The sequence below is a fragment of the Anolis sagrei genome, chromosome 3, assembly GCF_037176765.1.
Source record: "Anolis sagrei isolate rAnoSag1 chromosome 3, rAnoSag1.mat, whole genome shotgun sequence".
Lineage (NCBI taxonomy): Eukaryota > Metazoa > Chordata > Lepidosauria > Squamata > Dactyloidae > Anolis > Anolis sagrei.
In genome coordinates this window covers 251,568,275-251,587,952 of record NC_090023.1, presented here as the reverse complement: position 1 = coordinate 251,587,952, position 19,678 = coordinate 251,568,275, and the positions used below count along the sequence as shown (strand labels likewise).

Sequence of the window (19,678 nt, the reverse complement as noted above, 5' to 3'; positions counted from 1 at the left end):
GTATCATCATCACCATCATCATTATCACCATATGATATCTCCCTTCTCTCTGCACTGGTGGCTTCTGGCAATCCCTCCCCTTCATCTATCTATCCATGGGAATTGTTGTTGTTATTATAACCACAACCTTCATCATCTGATTTCTCCCTTCTCTCTGCACTGGTGGCTCCTGGCAACCCCTTCCCTTCATCTCTCTCTCTACCTACCTACCTATCTCTAGGGAATTATTATTATTATTATTATTATTACCGTCATTATTATCTGATTTCTCCCATGTCTCTGCACTGCAGTTCCTAGCAACTAATTCCCTATCTATCTTTCTATCTAGGCTATTATTATTATTATTATTATTATTATTATTATTACCATCATCTGATTTCTTCCCTCCCTCTGCACTGTGGGCTCCTGGCAACCCCTTCTTCCCCTATCTATATTTATCTAGGCTATTATTATTATTATTATTATTATTATTATTACTATAATATTACTATTATCATCATATAATATCTCCCTTCTCTATGCACTGGTGGCTCTTGGCAACACCTTCCCTTCATTTCTCTCTCTCTACCTACCTATCCATGGGAATTATTGTTATCATTATCATCATCATCTGATTTCTCCCTTCTCTCTGCACTAGTGACTCCTGGCAATCCCTTCTCTTCATCTCTCTCTCTACCTACCTACCTACCTACCTTCCTACCTATCTATCCACGTGAATTATCATCATCATCATCATCATCATCATCATCATCATCAGGATTCTCCGTTTTCTCTGCACTGGTGGCTCCTGGCAACCCTTCCTCTTCACCTCTCTCTCTCTCTCTCTCTCTCCATCCATGGGAATTACTACTACTACTACTACTACTACTATCATTACCACCACCACCACCACCACCACTATCATCTGGTTTCTCTCTTATCTCTGCACTGGTGGTTCCTGGCAGCCCCTTCCCTTCATCTCTCTCTATCTATCTATCTATCTATCTATCTATCTATCTATGAGAATTATTGTTATTGTAGTTATCATCATCATCATTTCTCCTCTCTCTGCACTGGTGACTCTTGGCAATCCCTTCCCTTCATATTTCTCTCTCTCTCTCTCTCTCTCTCTCTCTCTAAGGTATTATTATTATTATTATTATTATCATCATCATCTGATTTCCTTTCCTCTCTCTGAACTGTGGACTCATAACCTCTGAGGTGCTTGCCCTAGATGCAGGCGAAACGTCAGGAGAGAATGCTTTTAGAACAAGGCCATATAGCCCGAAAAACCTACAACCCAGTGATTCCAGCCATGAAAGCATTCAACAATAAACCCCTCCTCTACCTATATATATATATATATGAGACTTGGCTATTATTATTATTATTATTATTATTATTATTACCACCTCAATCCTCATCTTATTTCTCCCCTCTCTCTGCCCTGGCACCCCTTTCTCCCCTTACCTAGGCAATTATTATTGTTGTTATGATGATTACCATCCCCTCCCTTGCTTTCTCTCCTCTCTCTGCACTAGGGACTCCTGACACCCCCTTCCCTCCCTATCTATATCCTAATATATCTATATATTTTTTAGGTTCTTGTGGGTTTTTTCGGGCTATATGGCCATGTTCTAGAGGCATTTTTCTCTGCACTGGTGACTCTTGGCAACCCCTTCCCTTCATCTCTCTCTCTCTCTCTCTCTCTCTCTCTCTCAAGGTGGTATTATTATTATTATTATTATTATTATTATTATTATTACCATCATCATCAGATTTCCTTCCCTCTCTCTAAACTGTGGGCTCCAGACAACCCCTCCTCTCTCTGCACTGGTGACTCTTGGCAACCCCTTCCCTTCATCTCTCTCTCTCTCTCTCTCTCTCTCTAGAACATGGCCATATAGCCCGAAAAAACCCACAAGAACCTAGTGATTCCAGCCATGAAAGCCTTCGACTATATATATTTTTTCCTGGGGGGGGGGGGAGGCAGGGGTTAAATCGCAGGCGGGGCTGGGGTCTGCTTGGCATTGCGACTCTGAACGAAAGAGAGAGAGAAAGAGAGAGAGAGAGAGAGAGAGAGAGAGAGAGAGAGAGAAAGGGTTGGGGGGGGGGGGCAGTCCAAGTGGGGAAAGGCGCCTCGGGCGAAAGGAAATGACTGCGCGGCTGCGTGACCTTTCCGAGAGGTAATCAATCAAGTGATCAACAGGGATATTTATCATTTCTCGATGGGGCTACTTTACAAATGCAGGAGGGGGAGAAAAGGGGGGGGGGGGGTTGGGAGAAAGGAAAGAGCAAAATCAGAGAGAGGGAAAGGGGGGGGGCAGATATAGAAAGACAGGGCACACACAAACACATACCCAAGAAAACACGCACAAAGTTTGAATAAACCAACCCCCGAAGACAAACAGAAAAACTTCAATCAATTGGGGGACCCCCCCCTTCTCCTCTTTCTCTCGACCTGCTGCAATCCCACCCAGCCTGAAAGAAAGACTAGACCATATATATATCTAAAGGGTGGGAAGAGAAGTTGTGTGTAAGGAAAGCCCTCCGGAGTTTAGAGAGGGAAAGCTATTTTACACCTGTAAGTAAGCTGCCCTTATCAAGCGGATCCGTGTCTGTGTGGATATATACATACCCAAGGCCTTTCTTTGCAGCTTCCAATAGGATATTGAACGAGGAGGAAGGGAAAACAATGCCGTGCTGCGTTTTTAATATTCTGGATTATTTTTTCCCCATTTCCACGAGTCGGAATTACTTCCAGCAGAAACTTAGGGAGTTTTACAAGCTCTTTAGTCTTCTCTGCAGTGCCAATAGAGTGCTCATGCCCCTCCAAACTACACATCCCACAGCATTGAGCCATGACAGGTTTTCCCACATATATCTTGTGTTCACTTGGGACTTGGGTCGACTTCAGGCAACTCCAAAGAGGTTTCTGAGCCCCCTTCCAAGCACCTGTATAAAATCCACATTGAGCCGGGTTATATGGCAGTGTGGACTCAGATAACCCAGTTCAAAGCAGATCTGCCTTGTTGTTCTGGGTTATGAGGCTGTGTGGAAGGGCCCGTAGGCAAAGATCTTTTATTATTTCAGATCTTTATTTAGTTGTTTCCTTTGAAAGGTAGCCCACAACGCCTGAAATTCATGGCTGGTCTCCCATCCAAGTACTAACCGGGACAAGCCCTGCTTAGCTTCCAAGCTCAGCCGGGATCTGTTCGCCTTTAAGGCATTTTACTCTCGTGCAAAAGGGCACAGAACCGGGTTGCAAAGCTCGATAGGATCGGACTGCACATAGGCTTCAGAATTCAACTGCCAGAAATTGAGTAAATAATATAGAAATGGTGCCAACAAGTATGTGGTGGAGAGAGAAGGCATGGGTGTGGGCTATCAATTTATCACACCTTTAATCCACATTTCTTTCCAGGAACTGCAGGCGAACAGCAGTTTATCTTTATTATTATTATTATTATTATTATTATTATTATATTATATTATATTATTATTATAGTATTATAGTATTATATTATTATTATATTATTATTATTATGCACATATATATGTATATTATTATACATTATATATTAAGTATTATGTTATATATTCATATATTGTATTATATATTTATTATATATAATATGTAATTATAGATTATATGTTTTATATATATATTCAGTGAATATTATATATATATACATACATAATTGTATATTTATACTTATATTGTATATGATATATTAATTATAATATATATTCATATCTATGTATATTATTGTACATTATATATTAAGTATTATGTTATATATTCATATATTGTATTATATATTGTATTATATATTATATGTAACTATAGATTATATGTTTTGTATATATTCAGTGAATGTATTATTATTATTAATAATTATATATACATAATTATATATTTATGCTTATATTGTATATGATATATTAATTGTAATATATATTCATATCTATGTATATTATTGTACATTATATATTAAGGATTATGTTATATATTCATATATTGTAATATATTTTATTATATATAATATGTAATTATAGATTATATGTTATAATATATATTCAGTGAATATATTATAATTACTATTATATATACATAATTATATAGTTATATTGTATATGATATATTAATTATAATATATATTCATATCTTGTAATATATATTTATTATTATATATAATTATATATTATATATTATTTATTTGTATATATATTCAGTGTATATTTTATTATTATTTATTTATTATATATAATATACATATATATTTATATTATTATGTTATTCATTATATGTATTCATATCTTGTATTATATATGTATTATATATTGTATATCTTTTATATATATTCAGTGTATATACTATTAATTTATTATATATAATATATTTATGTTATTAATTATATATATTCATATCTTGTGTTATATATGTATTATATATAAATATATATTGTATATATATTATATATATTCAGTGTATATATTATTAATTTATTATATAAAATAGACATATATACTTATATTGTTATGTTATTAATTATACATTTATTCATATCTTGTATTATATATTTATTATATATAATTATATATTATATTATATTTTCAGTGTATATATTATTATTTATTTATTATATATAATATACATATATATTTATATTATTATACATTATCCTGTAATAATCTTTATTTGAGATTTTCATTTAAAAACAGCACAAAACAAAAATTATGATGTGCAAAATCAGTAAAAAAAAAAGAAAGAAAAAAGGAAGAAAGAGCAACAGAGTAAACCAAAACAAAGGAGAGAAGAAAAGAAGAATGACAGATAAAGAAGGAAAAAGTAAAAAAGGTATTATTATACATTATAAAGTAATTATAATATATATATATTCATATCTTGCATTATATATTTATTGTTATTAATTCAGTGTGTGTATATTATTTATCTATTTATCTTTATCCCAGGATCTGATCCCAGATTATCTTCTTATCCCAGATTATATGACAGTGGAGACTCATATAATCCAGTTGTAAAGCAGATAACCTGGGATCAGATCTTTAGATAGGAGGACAGTGTGGATGGGGCTTCAGTGGTGCAATCTACCCAGTAGAATTAATGCAATTGGACAACACAATTAATGCAATTGGGAGCTGTAGTTTTACAAGTCATCTGCTAAGGAATGCTGGTGCCTGACCAGACTACAACTCCCAGTCAAACCAGTGTCGAAGTGCATTAGAGCAGTGCAGATGCACCCTGCGGGACCCAGGGGCACGCCTCTCATCCTCCCCCTCCCCTCTCAAGGCTGGGAAAGGAGGGTCTGCTGGGCCTGCCTAGTGCGCAGGCGCGGAGTTGAAAGGCGGCCTCGGCGGGGGAGGCTTTCCAGGTGCTAATCCGGAGAGTCTGCCTCCGTTTACACAGCGAGCGGGAAGCCAACAGGTGGCGGCTCCGGCAGGAGGGAGAAGCCGACCCGGCCTTTTTCTCCGCCTGAGTCAAAAGGGCCGCTGTGCCTTTAAGGGCAAGGAGAGAGAGAGAGAGAGAGGGAAGAGGCTGCCTTCACCTGTTGATTTTCCCGGGGTTTTAGAAGAAGGGAAGGAGAAGAAAGTGGGGACGTCGCAAACCCCCTTTTGTAAAGTCTTTATATCTTTCTTCCTGCTCAGATCCATATAGTTTCTATTCAGAGCGAAACCTCTTTTCTCTTGTCAATTTTGGTTGCATCTACACTGTGAAATTAATGCAGTTTGGCACCACTTTAGCTCCTGGGATTGTAGTTCTGCTGGTGCCTCAACTAGCTGCAACTTTGCATTGCTCTCATAGCCTTGAGCCAGGGCAGATCAAGTGGTGTCAAACCTCATTCACTTTACAGTAGGGCATGACATGTTTGGGATCTGTATATTCCGCTTTAGCCTGGCAACCGGTGCGGACGCAACAGATACAAACGACCCTTCAGTTTGTAAATAAACAACAGCACGTTTGTTTACATCCATCCAAATATTCTGCTGCTTCTGCAAATATAGATTCCACTTCGCTCCTCTGGCTAAGAAACATTGGTTCTGGATTATCTGCTTTGAATTCGGATTATACGGCAGTGTAGACTCATATAATCCGGTGCAAAGTAAGCTGGATCTAGAACGCTTTGGGCAGAAGTGACCTAGTTCCAGAAGTGAACGTACAGCAACTATTTCTTGTACTCAGGTTGGAGCTATACCGCCATGTAGTCTGGTTGAAGACAGACAATCCGGATTCAGAAACCGGACTACATGGCGGTGTAGATCCAGCCTGAGCCCAAGAAACAGTTGCTCTACGTTCACTTCTGGACCCTGCTTTGAACCGGATTATACAACAGTGTAGACGCATATAATCAGGTTCATGGCAGATAATTCGGTTCAGAAACCGGACTACATGGCAGTGTAGATTCAGAAACCGGACTACATGGCGGTGTAGATCTAGCCTGAGCCCAAGAAACAATTGCTGTACATTGGTTTCTGGAAAGGGGTCACTTCTGCACAAAGCGCCCAGGATCCAGATTATCTGCTTTGAACCGGATTATACGGCGGTGTAGACTCATATAATCCGGTTCGAGGCAGACAATCCGGATTCAAAAACCGGACTACATGGCGGTGTAGGTCCAGCCTGAACCCAATAAACAGTTGCTGTACATTCACTTCTGGAGCTAAGTCATTTCTGCCCAAAGCGTTCTGGATCCAGGCTATCTGCTTCGAACCGGATTATACGGCAGTGTAGACTCATATAATCCGGTTCAAGGCAGATAATCCGTATTCAGAAAGTGGATTAAATAGGGTGTAGATCCAGCATGAGCCCAATAAACAGTTGCTGTACATTCACTTCTGGAAGTAGGTCACTTCTTCCCAAAGCGTGCTGGATCCAGATTATCTGCTTCGAACCGGATTACGCGGCAGTGTAGACTCATATAATCAAGTCAGATAATCCGGGTTCAGAAACCGGACTACATGGCGGTGTAGATCCAGCCTGAGCCCAAGAAACAGTTGCTGTGCATTCACTTCTGGGACGAGGTCACTTCTTCCCAAAGCCTTATGGATCCAGATTATCTGATTTGAACCGGATTATACAACAGCGTAGACGCATATAATCCGGATTCGGAAAGTAGACTAAATGGCGGTGTAGATCCAGCCTGAGACCAAGAAACAGCTGCTGTACATTGACTTCTGGAACTGGATCACTTCTGTCCTATCAAACTACAAATGCCAGGATTCTACACCTTGGCAATTAAAGCGGTATCAAACTGTATTGCTCTGCATTGACCATATGGTCATCTCCTTTCGTGAGGCTTTTGCAAACGATCTTATTGAGGGCATTAATCTTAGCGTGGGCTGAGCAAAACCATGGAGGGCGAAGAGGCTGTTCGGAAGCGAAATACATACTATTTTCCTTCGGGTTGGATTCCTGCCTCAAAGAAGAAGCCCTCCTCGGCCATTCAAACGGATGGGAAACTCTTTTCTTTCATTACTGTGTCATAGAGGGTAGAAAAGGACAGAGAAAAAGGGAGGCAATACCAATAATTCGATATATTTTTAGTAGAAAGACTTCCCGTCAATTCTCAAATTAAGTAGGTTTTTCCATTGTAACCTCGGTACCTTGTTTATGTGTATTGAACGACTGTATAGCTTTTTCAGAGTATTATAATATTAATGCCATATGCCTAAACCCATTGGAGCCCCAGGTGGAGCAATTGGAAGCTTCCCAAAGGATGGTAACACATTCCTCGGGTAACGTCCCTATAGACGGCCAATTCTCTCACGCCAGAAGCAACTTGCAGTTTCTCAAGTCGCTCCTGACACGGTGTAAAACTGGAACCTCCTCTTCCCTTCGCATCACCCCTCCCTCTGCCTCCTAGGAAAGGGGAGACCCCAAAACCAATTTTCCCCTAGAAGAAACAATTCTCTTATCTACCCACGCGTGAAGGAAATAAAACAAACAAACATCCTTAATAACAAGCTGAGCTGAACCCCTTTTTCCCTTCTCTCCACATCACCCCTCTCTCTGCCTCATAGGAAAGGAGAGAACCCAAAACCCAATTTCCCTTAGAAGAAACAATGTTGTCATTTACCCACGAGTGTTTTTTTCCACGCAAAGGGAAGGAGACCAAACAAACAAACAAAATCGACAAGCATAGGCGAAACTATTTGTCCCTTCTTTCCACATCATCAGCTCTCTCTGATGGGAGGGAGGACGGGAGTTGTTGTCGTCTACCCACCGGTGTTTTTTTCCCCACGCGAAGAAAAAAGACCACCAAACCAACAAGCTGTGGCCGCATCTACTCTGTAGAATGGATGCAGTTTAAGATGACTTAGCAAGTGCCCTGCCTCAATGCTAGGGGAGGGCAGGAGTTGTTGTCATCTACCCACGGGTGTTTTTTTCTTACGAGAAGAAAAAAAACGACCGCCAAACAAACAAGCTGTGGCCGCATCTACACTGTAGAATGGGTAGAATGGGTGCAGTTTACCATTACTTAGCAAGTGCCCTGCCTCAATGCTAGGAGAGGACGGGAGTAGTTGTAGTCTACCCACGAGTGGGTTTTTTTTCCACGCGAAGGAAAATAAATATCTCGAGGGCGCATCTACATTGTAGAATAGATGCAGTTTAATATGACTTTGCCTTAATGCTAGGAGAGGACGGGAGTTGTTGTCACCTACCCACGAGTGTTTTTTTTTTCAATGCGTAGAAAAAAGCCCATCGAACAAGCAAGCTGATGGTGCATCTACACTGTAGAATGGATGCAGTTTAATATGACTTAGCAAGTGCCCTGCCTCAATGCTAGGAGAGGACGGGAATTGTTGTCATCTACCCACTGGTGTTTTTTTCCCATGCGTGGAAAAAAGCCCATCGAACAAGCAAGCTGATGGCGCACCTACACTTTAGAATGGATGCAGTTTAACCTGACTTAGGAAGTAGGAGAGGACGAGAAAACTACCCACGGGTGTTTTTTCCCACGAGAAGAAAAAAAGACCACCAAACAAACAAGCTGAGGGCGCACCTACACTGTAGAATGGATGCAATTTAACATGACTCAGTAAGTACTTTGCCTTAGTGCTAGGGGAGGATGGGAGTTGTAGTTTTCCAGTCTTTTATGCCAACGAGTGCTGATACCTCACTAGACTGCAACTCTTTATTCCATAGCACAGCGAAAGTGAGGTCAAACTGGATTAATTCTGCAGAGTGGAGGAACCTAACTAGGTAAGGAGCTACATAGCTATATGGTGCATAATATGGGCATGGGACAACTTGGGCCTTTCAGGTGCTTTGGACTTCAACTCCCATCATTCCTAACAGCCACAGGCCCCTTCCTGAAAAGGAAAGGGCCTGAGGCTGTTAGGAATGATGGGAGTTAAAGTCCAAAGCATCTGGAGGGTGGGATTTGAAGTCCAAAGATCCAGCTTTAGAGAAGGGAGGTTTCCAGGTCTAGGATCTGGGCTGCACCAAATATAATATAATATAATATAATATAATATAATATAATATAATATAATATAATATAATATAATATAATAATAAAATAAATAATAATAAAGTAAAATAATATAATAAAATAATAAAATAATAAAATATAAAATAAAATAATAATAAAATAAAATATATAATATAATATAATATAATATAATATAATATAATATAATATAATAATATAAAAATAAAATAAATAATAATAAAATAAAATAAAATAAAAGTGTGTTGACTGAAAAAGGCTGGATCGGACGGGAAGGAAAAGACTCAAAAAAGCAAACAAGAAGCAAGGAAAGGCAGGAAGTTGGCATCCAGGCATCATTCACGCCTTGCCCGGTTTCTAACGCGGTTCGAAAGCGGGGCATCTACACAGCGGAGTCCTTCCAACTTTCTCTGGGCAAAGGAAGGGAGGAAGCTTCCCTTTAGGCTTTGGGAGAATCTTCCCTCCCTTTAAAATCCCAAAGTGAAAGATCTCTCCAAACTTTTTTTTTTGGCGGCGAAAAGGAGATTGTCGAAAGGGGGGGGGGGGGGGAGGGAGAGGGAAGGGGGGAGAGAGAGAGAAGCCGCTGTTGCGCATGTGCGAAGGTGTCCAAACTGACAATGCTGGAGAGATAGCGAGCTTTGGGGCTGTTGCAGGAAAGAGTGGCTTGTGGAGGAGGGCGAAAGAAAGAGGGAGAAAAAGAGAGAGAGAAAGAGCAAGAGGGAGGAGAAGGAGGGGGAAAAGAGAGGAGGGGGGCTCACCGGTCATCTTCTTCTTCCTCCCCCCTCCCTCTCCGGTTTGGCCCCCTCCCTCCCTCCAAGCAACCTCCACCGGACTGGGCAGCAATGCGATCCAAAGCCAGGGCGAGGAAACTGGCCACAAGTAGGTGCAAAAGCGCGCTTTTCTCGCTGGCGGCATCCCGGGGTTGGGGAGGGCTTGGGGGGGGGAGTGGGTTGAGAGGGTCTGGAAGGAGGGAGGAAGGGCAGGGAGGGGGGAGACCCTTCTGCACACACACACAACCCTTTAAGACCCCTCCCTGGCCCTCTTTGCAAAGCCTCCATCCACTCTTCGGGTGGCGGGACAACAACAACAAACGCCGCTCTTTTTCCCCCCGGTCCATTTTCTTTGCTCGGCTAAGGGCAGTCTTTCCTTGCGTTTGAAAGGCTCCTTGGCTTCCCTGTCCTGCGTGGGGTTTCTGATTAGAGGGGAGAAGATCGCAGCTGAACTTCAGCAACCGCACCGGAGTAAAGAGTTGAGCAAAAGTTCAGAGAGCCGGGTGGCAAGTTGGGAGGAAAGAACTGCTGGAGGGAAGAAAAAGGGAGAAGGGTGCAGAGGCGCCGCCTGCCTCTAGTGGGCGCTGCGGGCTTGGTTTCAGCCAGAGGCGAGGGCAGCGGGAGCGCGCACGGGGCACAACAACCTGCAGCGCGGAGGGAGGGAGGGAGGGAGGGAGGGAGGGAAGGAGGCGGGGGCGCGCTTCAAGCAGGTCTTGAAGGAGGAGGAGGAAGAAGAGGAAGGACTGCTAACGCTGCAGCGGATAAGAGCTCAGCTTCTCTCCCCCCCCCCCCCATGATGCTTCCCCCTCTTCTCCTTGTGTTGTTCCCTGTCTTTGGGGGTCCCTTGGGGGGGGGGGTTGTGGGCATGCCTCCCCTCCACGCCTCTGCCCACCCCCGAAGGACCTCCCCTCTTTTTCCCCGCATCAAGTCCAGGAACTTTGCCTGGTCCCTCTGGTCCCTGTTTTTTCCTTTCTGTTCCTTCCCACGTGCAAAAAGGGCCCCGCCACGCGAGGCCGCGGAAGGGGAGGGGGGCTTGAAAAGTTGCAGGAGCAGCCCAAAGGTCAGGGGTCATCTCCCCCAAATAGCAGACCTTTTCTATGAGTGGGAGGACGAGGCTTGTGGGGGTGTGTGTCAGTTATAGAGGAAAAGAAGACCTCTGATTCCCTAGAAGTGATCCTCTCTCTCTCCTTGCCCACCTGAGGCTCTCCTCTATCATCTCTCTTCCTTTCTAGATCATCTGTCTACCTACCTCTCTTCCTATTTATCTTCCTATCTATCTATCAATCTTCCTACCTACATATCTTCTTACCTACTATTCTGTCTATCTTCCTATCTCTCTCTCTCTTCCTACCTATCTACCAATCTGTCTTCCTATCTATCTTCCTACCTACCTACCTTCCTATCTATCTTTCTCTCTCTCTTCCTATCTATCTTCCTACCTACCTACCTACCTATCTACCTTCATACCTCTCTCTTCCTATTTTCCTACCTATCTTCTATTTATCTTCCTATCTATCTACCTACCTACCGATCTTCCTACTTATCTTCCTATCTCTCTATCTTCCTACCTATCTATCTTCCTACCAATCTTTCTACCTACCTATTTTCCTCTCTCTCTTCCCTATCTTCCTAGCTACCTATCATCTACCTATCTATCTACCTATCTTCCTACCTATTTTCCTGTCTCTCTATTTTCCTTCCTACCTACCTACCTACCTATCTGCCTACCTGTCTTCCTATCTCTCTTCCTATCTATATATCTTCCTAGCTACCTATCTTCTATCTATCTTCTTATCTATCTACTTATCTTCCTACCTATCTTCCTATATCCCTCTCTATCTTCCTTCCTTCCTATCTTCCTGTCTACCTACCTACCTACCTACCTATCTTCCTGTGTATCTATCTATCTATCTATCTATCTATCTATCTATCTATCTATCTATCTATCTATCTACCTACCTACCTATCTTCCTATCTCTCTCTCTTTCTATCTATCTTCCTAGCTACCTATATTCTATCTTCCTCTCTCTATACCTATCTTCCTACTTTTCTTTCTCTCTCTCTTCCTACCTACCTATCTTCCTATCTCTCTATTTTCCTATCTCTATCTATCTATCTATCTATCTATCTACCTATCAATATCCTCTTTCTCTTTCCCCCGCTTTTGCGCCTTCCTTCCTTCCTTCCTTTCCTTCGGCGTCCTCCACCTCCACCTCCCACTTTCTCCAAACCTCCCGGACCCATGGCTGCGTGTCTTTCCGGGCCCGTTGCTTCCCACGCTTGCCAGGGAACCGCGTGTCGCTGGCCCTTGTTCCCCCAAGAAGTGCTCCCGCTGGGAGAAAGAGAGCCAGGCTCCTTCGGAGGGTTTCCTTGGCCGAACGGGTTTCTTTTCGCGCGTGTTCCTCCTCCTGGGTGCCTGCCTGGAGAGCGTGGATCCCTCTCCCCTCGTTCCTCCTCCTCCTCCGGCACAGGCTTCTTTCTCGGCTTCTTTCTCCCGGTGCGCGCTTTTTGGAAGGAGCGGGAGCGGGAGAGAATCTCGCGTGGAAAGTGGGCCCTTTGGAGCGCTGCCACCCGAGCCAGGCTTTGACTTCGGGCGCTGAGTTTTATTTACGGCGGCGGCTCAGAGCCGTTTCTTTCCCTCGCTTCCGAAACGCCTTTCTTTCTCCTTTCTGCTCTTCCTCCCTTTTCCAAAAGCGCCGGACCACCCCCACTTTCTGGAAAACCTGCCCCGGTGTCCACTCCATTTTCCGTGGCAGTCTTTTCTCCTTCCTTTGCTTCGCAGTTGGCAACGGGGCGGCAGGAAGAAGGGGAGGAAAGGACCGCAATTGGGGCGGATTTTGGGGGGTGGGAGCGGGAGAAAGGGGCAAAAAGAGGCGATTTAATTGGGTTCCTGGGAAAACGACCCCTTTCCTCCCTTTAGTCCCGTTTAGCTTCCGTCTTTTGCCCCGGAACAGACTTCGGACCTTTGGAAACCCTTGGATGCGCAACTCTCTCCTCGAGTCGCCAGGTTTTGTTTCGTGTCCAATCCGGTCACAAAAAAGGAGGCCACAGCCTAAGTCTCGACCTGTTTCTGAGTTTAAGGGCTGGGAGATTTTATTCGGATAGTTTGCAATCAATCTGGAATATTGACCAAACTTTGAGAGGTGGAAACCGGAGAGTTAAACCCCGAGTTGAATTTACGCAATCTGATTTCCCCCCCTGAAGTTGCAGAAAGAATACTGGGTTGGAGGGGCTGAGAAGGACATTTATTTACTCGTATTTTGTAGCTCTCCGATTTTAGATTCTATTCCCTTCCCATCCGAGTCTGCAGTTCTTCTAGAATTAATTCGTCAAAATGGAGAGTTCAGTTTCACTTTTTCCTTGGCCCTTTTCGCCCCAAAACTCCCTGTCATTACGCACATCTACATGTAGATAGATATGAGTTTGTGTAGATAGATATACGTTTGTTTCGATTTTCTGTTTTGACCAATGCTTGATTCCTGAGCGGAAATCCCCCTTCAAATGGTCCACTTTACTCCCGATTTTATACAGCTCGTTCCTGCCCAAACGAAGCCCCGTTTGACCCGTTGCTAAACCGAGCCAAACGGTTCAGGTGCGCTTTCAAAACAGAAGCGGAGTGGCTGGGGTTTGGAACCGAATCGTGGCCGAATCGCTTGAAACGGATCGAATTCAAAGGAGGCGCAGGCGGACTCCCTCCTGGAAAGCCAACCTCTCCCAACGAGGCCCGAATTGAGTCTGCAATAATTAATATTAACCCAAAGAGAAATGCGTAGAAGTTCCCAAGGAAAGCTCCGCGCTTTCAAGGTCCCTCCTTCACACGTTGGCGGGATTCACTAAGTCTACTCTGGAGTAAATATAATTTATTCCGCCTTCCAAGCGCAACAAGAGGGCGGTGGGGAATCAGATCAAATCAATTCCGAAGGATTTCCAGGAGAGAGTTCGGCCTCATTCCTCCCGGCGACAGCAATGCAAAGGCGGCTCCTTTTCTCCCTCAAGTTTGGGTTCAACTCTCTCTGGAGCGCCTCAAATAGCACGTGTGAACCCCCAACAAAGGGGGAAAATAGTGAGCTCCACAAGTCTCCTCCAGTCCTCACCTCTTCGCCATAACACCTTCTCTCTTCTTGCCTCGGGAGGATTGCTAGAGAAACCTCACATCCTACCCCAGTTCCATCAAGCTCAGCAAAGTTTGGAGCGCTTAGAGCAGTATTTCTCTACCTGGGGGTCGGGACCCCTGGGAAGGTCGTTAGGGGGTATCAGAGGGGTCACTAAAGACCATCAGACATCACAGTATTTTCTGTTTTTCGTGGGGCTTCTGTGTGGGAAGTTTGGCCCAATTCTATTGTCGGGGTTCAGAATGCTCTTTGATTGTAGGTAAACTATACATCCCAGCAATTACAATTCCCAAATGTCAAGGTCTATTTTCCTCAAACTCCACCAGTGTTCACATATGGGCATATTGCGGATCCGTGCCAAGTTTGGTCCAGATCTATCATTGTTTTGAGCCCACAGTGCTCCCTGGATGTAAGTGAACTACAACTCTCAAAGTCAATGCTTACTAAAACCTTCCAGTATTTTCTATTGGTCGTGGGAGTTCTGTGTACCAAGTTTGGTTCAATTTCATCGTTGGTGGAGTTCGGAACGCTCTTTGATTGTAGGTGAACTATAAATCCCAGCAACTACAGCTCCCAAATGTCAAGGTATATTTTCCCCAAACTCCACCAGTGTTCACATATGGGCATACTGCGGATCCGTGCCAAGTTTGGTCCAGATCTATCATTATTTTGAGTCTGGATGTAAGTGAACTACAACTCCCAAACTCAGAGTCAATGCCCACCAAAACCTTCCAGTATTTTCTGTTGGTCGTGGGGGTCGGGTGTGCTAAGTTTGGTTCAATTCCATCCTTGGTGAAGTTCAGAATGCTCTTTGATTCGAGGGGTGAACTATAAATCCCAGCGACTACAACTCCTAAATGACGACATCAATTCCCCCTCAACCCTACTAGTATTCAAATTTGAGCTTATCGGGTATTTGTGCCAAATTTGGACCAGTGAATGAAAAAACACCCTGCATATCTGATATTTACATTAGGATTCATAACAGTAGCACAATTATAGTTATGAAGTCGCAATGAAAATAATATTATGGTTGGGGGTCACCACAATTTGAGGAATTTAAGGGGTCGCGGCATTAGGAAGGTTGAGAAACACTGGCTTAGAGGTACCCAAAATCCCCATCAAGAGGCAGTTTGGGGTCCCATGAGGCGACCACTGGTGCCTTGGGGAAGGAGGGGCTTGTCCCTTGGACACTTGCTCGCCCAGACCTCTTCCTTTCCGCCCCCAAAGATCAAGGGAAAGCGCCTCCCTCGCCAACAGGTTTCCCCTCTGCGCCTTTTGAGAACCAGAAGCCCCAAACCTCTGAGCCTGGACCTGAACGCGACAGGCTCCGAAAGAAGTGGGTCTCAGGATCCCCTTGCCTTTCTGTCTCCGTTCTTCTGCCCCAAGTCAAGCTTCTTCAAAGCTTTACGCAGGCTTGGACTTTTCTGGGTTGCATTGGCGGAGGTTGTCTTACAAAACAGAAACACTTGCGGCAACAAACCGCTTCACATACACAAACACACACACTGGAGAGGCAGCAGGTGAAAGAAAAGAGAAAGCTGTGGTTGTTAGTGGGAGGATGCCTCACTCTTCGGGTGTGTTTACACCAAGTCTGGGCAAACTTGGGCCCTCCTTCCAGATGTTTTGGACTTCAACTCCCACCATTCCTAACAGCCTCAGGCCCCTTCCTTTTCCCCCTCAGCCGCTTAAGTCCAAAACACCTGGAAAGGGACCCCAAGTTTGCCCATGCCCGCACTAGTGTAGTGTGAAAACACCTCATAATGAAGCAACAATGTTCTTGGGGTATTACATCTCTCACAGAACATTTCCTACCAGAAATTAAGAGAGAAGGAATAGAAACAAAAGCGGTGCTCGGTGCTCGACATGTTTTATCCAAAGCTAACCATATCCACATGGGAAATGGACAACTAGGTCATGTAAAACTTGTGTAAATAAAAACACTGTGTGTTTCCTACAGCCGACTTGGAAGCTTCTTCCAAAATATACCCAGGGATGACTTTCCCATTACCAGCCAGTTGGTGGCCAAAGCGAGACAGAATTACTGTATAAACCAGTGGTTCCCAACCTGTGGTCCATGGACCACCAGTGGTCCTCAAGAAATAAAATATGATCCACACCCTCACCGTTACTATATGTTTGCAAGGAGAGCCACTGGTCTCACAAAAGCCTCTTACAGTGCTGAGGCTTATTAAATATGGTTTTCTGTGGGTAAGCAAATGGTGACCTCTGGATGGCATATGATCTGTATCAGAAACTAGAGCTGATGTGGTCTATCCAATGCTTTATGACACCATTGCAACGAGAGCAATTGGTCTTGCGAAACTCTCTTACAGTGCTGAAGTTTATTAAACATGTTTTTCTGTGTGCAAGCAGATGGTGACCACTGGATGGCATATGTTCTGTATCAGAAACTAGAGCTGATGTGGTCTATCCAATGCTTTACTACACCATTGCGATAAGAGCAACTGTTCTCATGAAACCCTCTTACACTGCTGAGGCTTATGAAATATGGTTTTCTGCGGATGAGCAGATGGCGACCACTGGTTGGCATATGTTCTGTATCAGAAACTAGAGCTGATGTGATCTCTCCAATGCAATCAAAAGTTGACCAGGAAAATGATTTGTAACCCTTTTGATACTAATGTCGGTCCCTGGTCAAAGTGGGATCGATCCTATCAAAGTGGTCCTTGGTCAAAAGAAGGTTGAGAGCCACTTGTATATACTCATGTGTAAGTCTAAAAAAATAATGAAGATATAACCCGTTAAACCCTTTATTTAATTGGTGAAAGGCAATATTTCAGTCTATCCCAGGGGAACCTAAAATAAGTACCAATCACTTCAACACTCTGCCATATTACAGTTTCTGGCCTTTTTGAATAGCGTGGGAAAATGGGGGTGACCAGTAGTGACTGACTACCCCCCTGAGGTTCAACAGGTACATTTGCCTCTACAGGATGGCCCTTAACTTATCAATGGTCATATCAAAATCCATGTATACATGAGTATATACAGTAACTGTTTTCTCTCCTTTGTACTGTTCTGGAGGCAGCTGCTGTTTACCTTACCTGTTGAAGGTTGGCACACCCAAATACCCAAATACAATAGGATTGGCTAGAGTAGACTCCTCCTCAAATTCCTTGCACTGTTTATGGCAGATAAGTCTGTGTTTTTCAGGCCTTTCTTCTTCACTAAAATAGTAGCAGACAGAGGACACCAAGGAATGTGTCTGTGCAGGTGAAAAAAGGCTATGTGAAAAGGATCTCATTTTTTTAGAGTGTTTTGTTAAGTGGGGTATGCTGGTATAGTGGTACTCCAAAACTGTCTGTTGTCAAACCTTTAACTTATCAATGGTCATATCAAAATCCATTTATACACGAGTATATACAGTAACTGTTTTCTCTCCTTTGTACTTTTCTGGAGGCAGCTGCTGTTTACCTTGCCAGTTGAAGGCTGGCACACCCAAGTACAATAGGATTGGTTAGAGTAGACTCTTTCTCAAATTCCTTGCACTGTTTGTTTACGGCAGATAAATCTGTGTTTCTTGGGCCTTTCTTCTTCACTAAAAGAATAGCAGACAGAGGACAAGAGGAATTTGTCTGTGCAGGTGAAAAAAGGCTATTTGAAAAGGAGATACTTCCTTAGAGTGTTTTGTTAAGTGAGGTATGCCGGTATAGTGATACTCCAAAACTGTCTATTGTCACTTTCGTGGGAGCAATAAGGTCTGTCTATATAGCCTATGTACACTCACTTGGAGTCAAGATACACTGGACACATGGAAGCCCTTTCAATGTACACATTGTGTTTATAGGCAACTTCATATTTAAACCTGTCAGTGATAATGAATTGAGGAAAAGAATTTGTCCTCCTCTGCAAGTACCTGCAAGGAGGCAAAATCTTGGGCAAGTTTAAAAGGTAAAGGTTTTTCCTGATATTAAATCTAGTTGTCTGACTCTTGGGGATGGTGCTCATCTCCATTTCTAAGCCGAAGAGCTGGCATTGTTCATAGACACCTCCAGGGTCATTGGCTAGGATGACTGCATAGAACACCGTTATCTTCCTGCAGATACAGTGATATACTCACATTTGCATGGTTTTGAACTGCTAGGTTGGCAGAAGCTGGGGCTAACTGTGGGGTTCAACCCGCTTCCTGGAATCAAACTGCCAACCTTTTGGTCAGCAAGTTTAGCAGCTCAGCGCTTTAACCCGCTGCACTATCCGGGGCTCTGAGTTAAACCCCTCTTTAAAAAAATTCCCAAGAATCCCCACAATAGATTCACCTTGAGGTCATCATAAGAATGACTCTAAAGTATGCAACAACAGCAGCAAATTACTGCTTATATTGGAAAATAAAGGAATGGAGCAAATAATACATACATTCCAGGGGAAAAACATTTGTTAAACTAGAAGTGCTAATTAATGGTGGTCAGCTTTCCTCTCCCAGATTTTATGCAACTTTTCTTTTTATTCTCCATGAAAAGTAGTTCAGAAATGGTAAATGAATCAGTCCTTGAACTCTTTGAATTGCAGGTGTGATATTACGATTCTGACTTTTATATGGGGCCACATTATTTGTATTCCTAATATATTAATCCAAAACTACAGTCCCCAGTTACATTTACACTGCAGCCACCATAAATCCACGGGCTTGCGCTGAAATTATGTGTGTGTAAATGTACGCGGAGAAGGAAATCTGAATTTTTCAACTGCCTTTATTATGAATCTGGTAAGGTACTTCAAGCTTGTTAAGGAATAATTCATCTTCATTAAGGGATCTTGAGTTAATTGCTGATCAATTATGCTGGTGATTGTGGGTATGAGTGACTGACTGTGAGTGGTAGTTATTCCTGTTAAATGAGGCAGTGATCTTATGTATGCAAGATCTTTCTGTCTTGAACCTCAATGGCTGTATGCAACTGTATCCCCTTGTACTCCTTATTCTGATCTTTTTTGAGCAAAAGTAAAGACACCACTGTTGTAACTTCCTCAGTAGAAGAGAGATGTCAAAGCTCTTTGAGTGGAAGGGACAAGCCATGGGTCAAATGAATGTTCTTGATATCATGAAGTTAAGAGACTGTGGATGTAGCTTCATGATGAAGCTGCCTTGAATCTTGATTTGGGAGAAAGGCAGGAGATAAATAATTATAATACTACGAATTGCTGATGAATAGCGGATGTGTCAGTTTGATCTGTTGATTTTTGTAAATGTTGTAAATTCTGGCCTTTAAAACCCCCACAAAAGATGCATTCCTAGCTGTACTATGGGATTTTTCAGGGTCTATACCAGGCATGGGCAAATTTCGGTCCTGCAGGTGTTTTGGACTTTAACTCCCATAATTCC

The 19,678-nt window shown here is 43.0% G+C and overlaps 1 protein-coding gene across 9 annotated transcripts in view; it reads left to right on the top strand.

The window, feature by feature from the left end:
• Positions 1-10,062: 10,062 nt before the first annotated feature.
• MECOM (MDS1 and EVI1 complex locus) overlaps positions 10,063-19,678 on the top strand; it is a 558,130-nt gene continuing 548,514 nt past the window's right edge. For 5 of the 9 annotated variants that reach the window (XM_060767555.2, XM_060767553.2, XM_060767554.2 and 2 more), the window contains exon 1: positions 10,064-10,334. In XM_060767555.2, coding sequence (XP_060623538.1) covers positions 10,298-10,334 — 37 coding nt within the window. In that variant the 5' untranslated portion in view covers positions 10,064-10,297. Of the gene's footprint in view, positions 10,335-19,678 lie in introns of all 9 variants that reach the window. The other 4 variants (XM_060767550.2, XM_060767551.2, XM_060767561.2 and 1 more) reach the window with 3 other exon arrangements.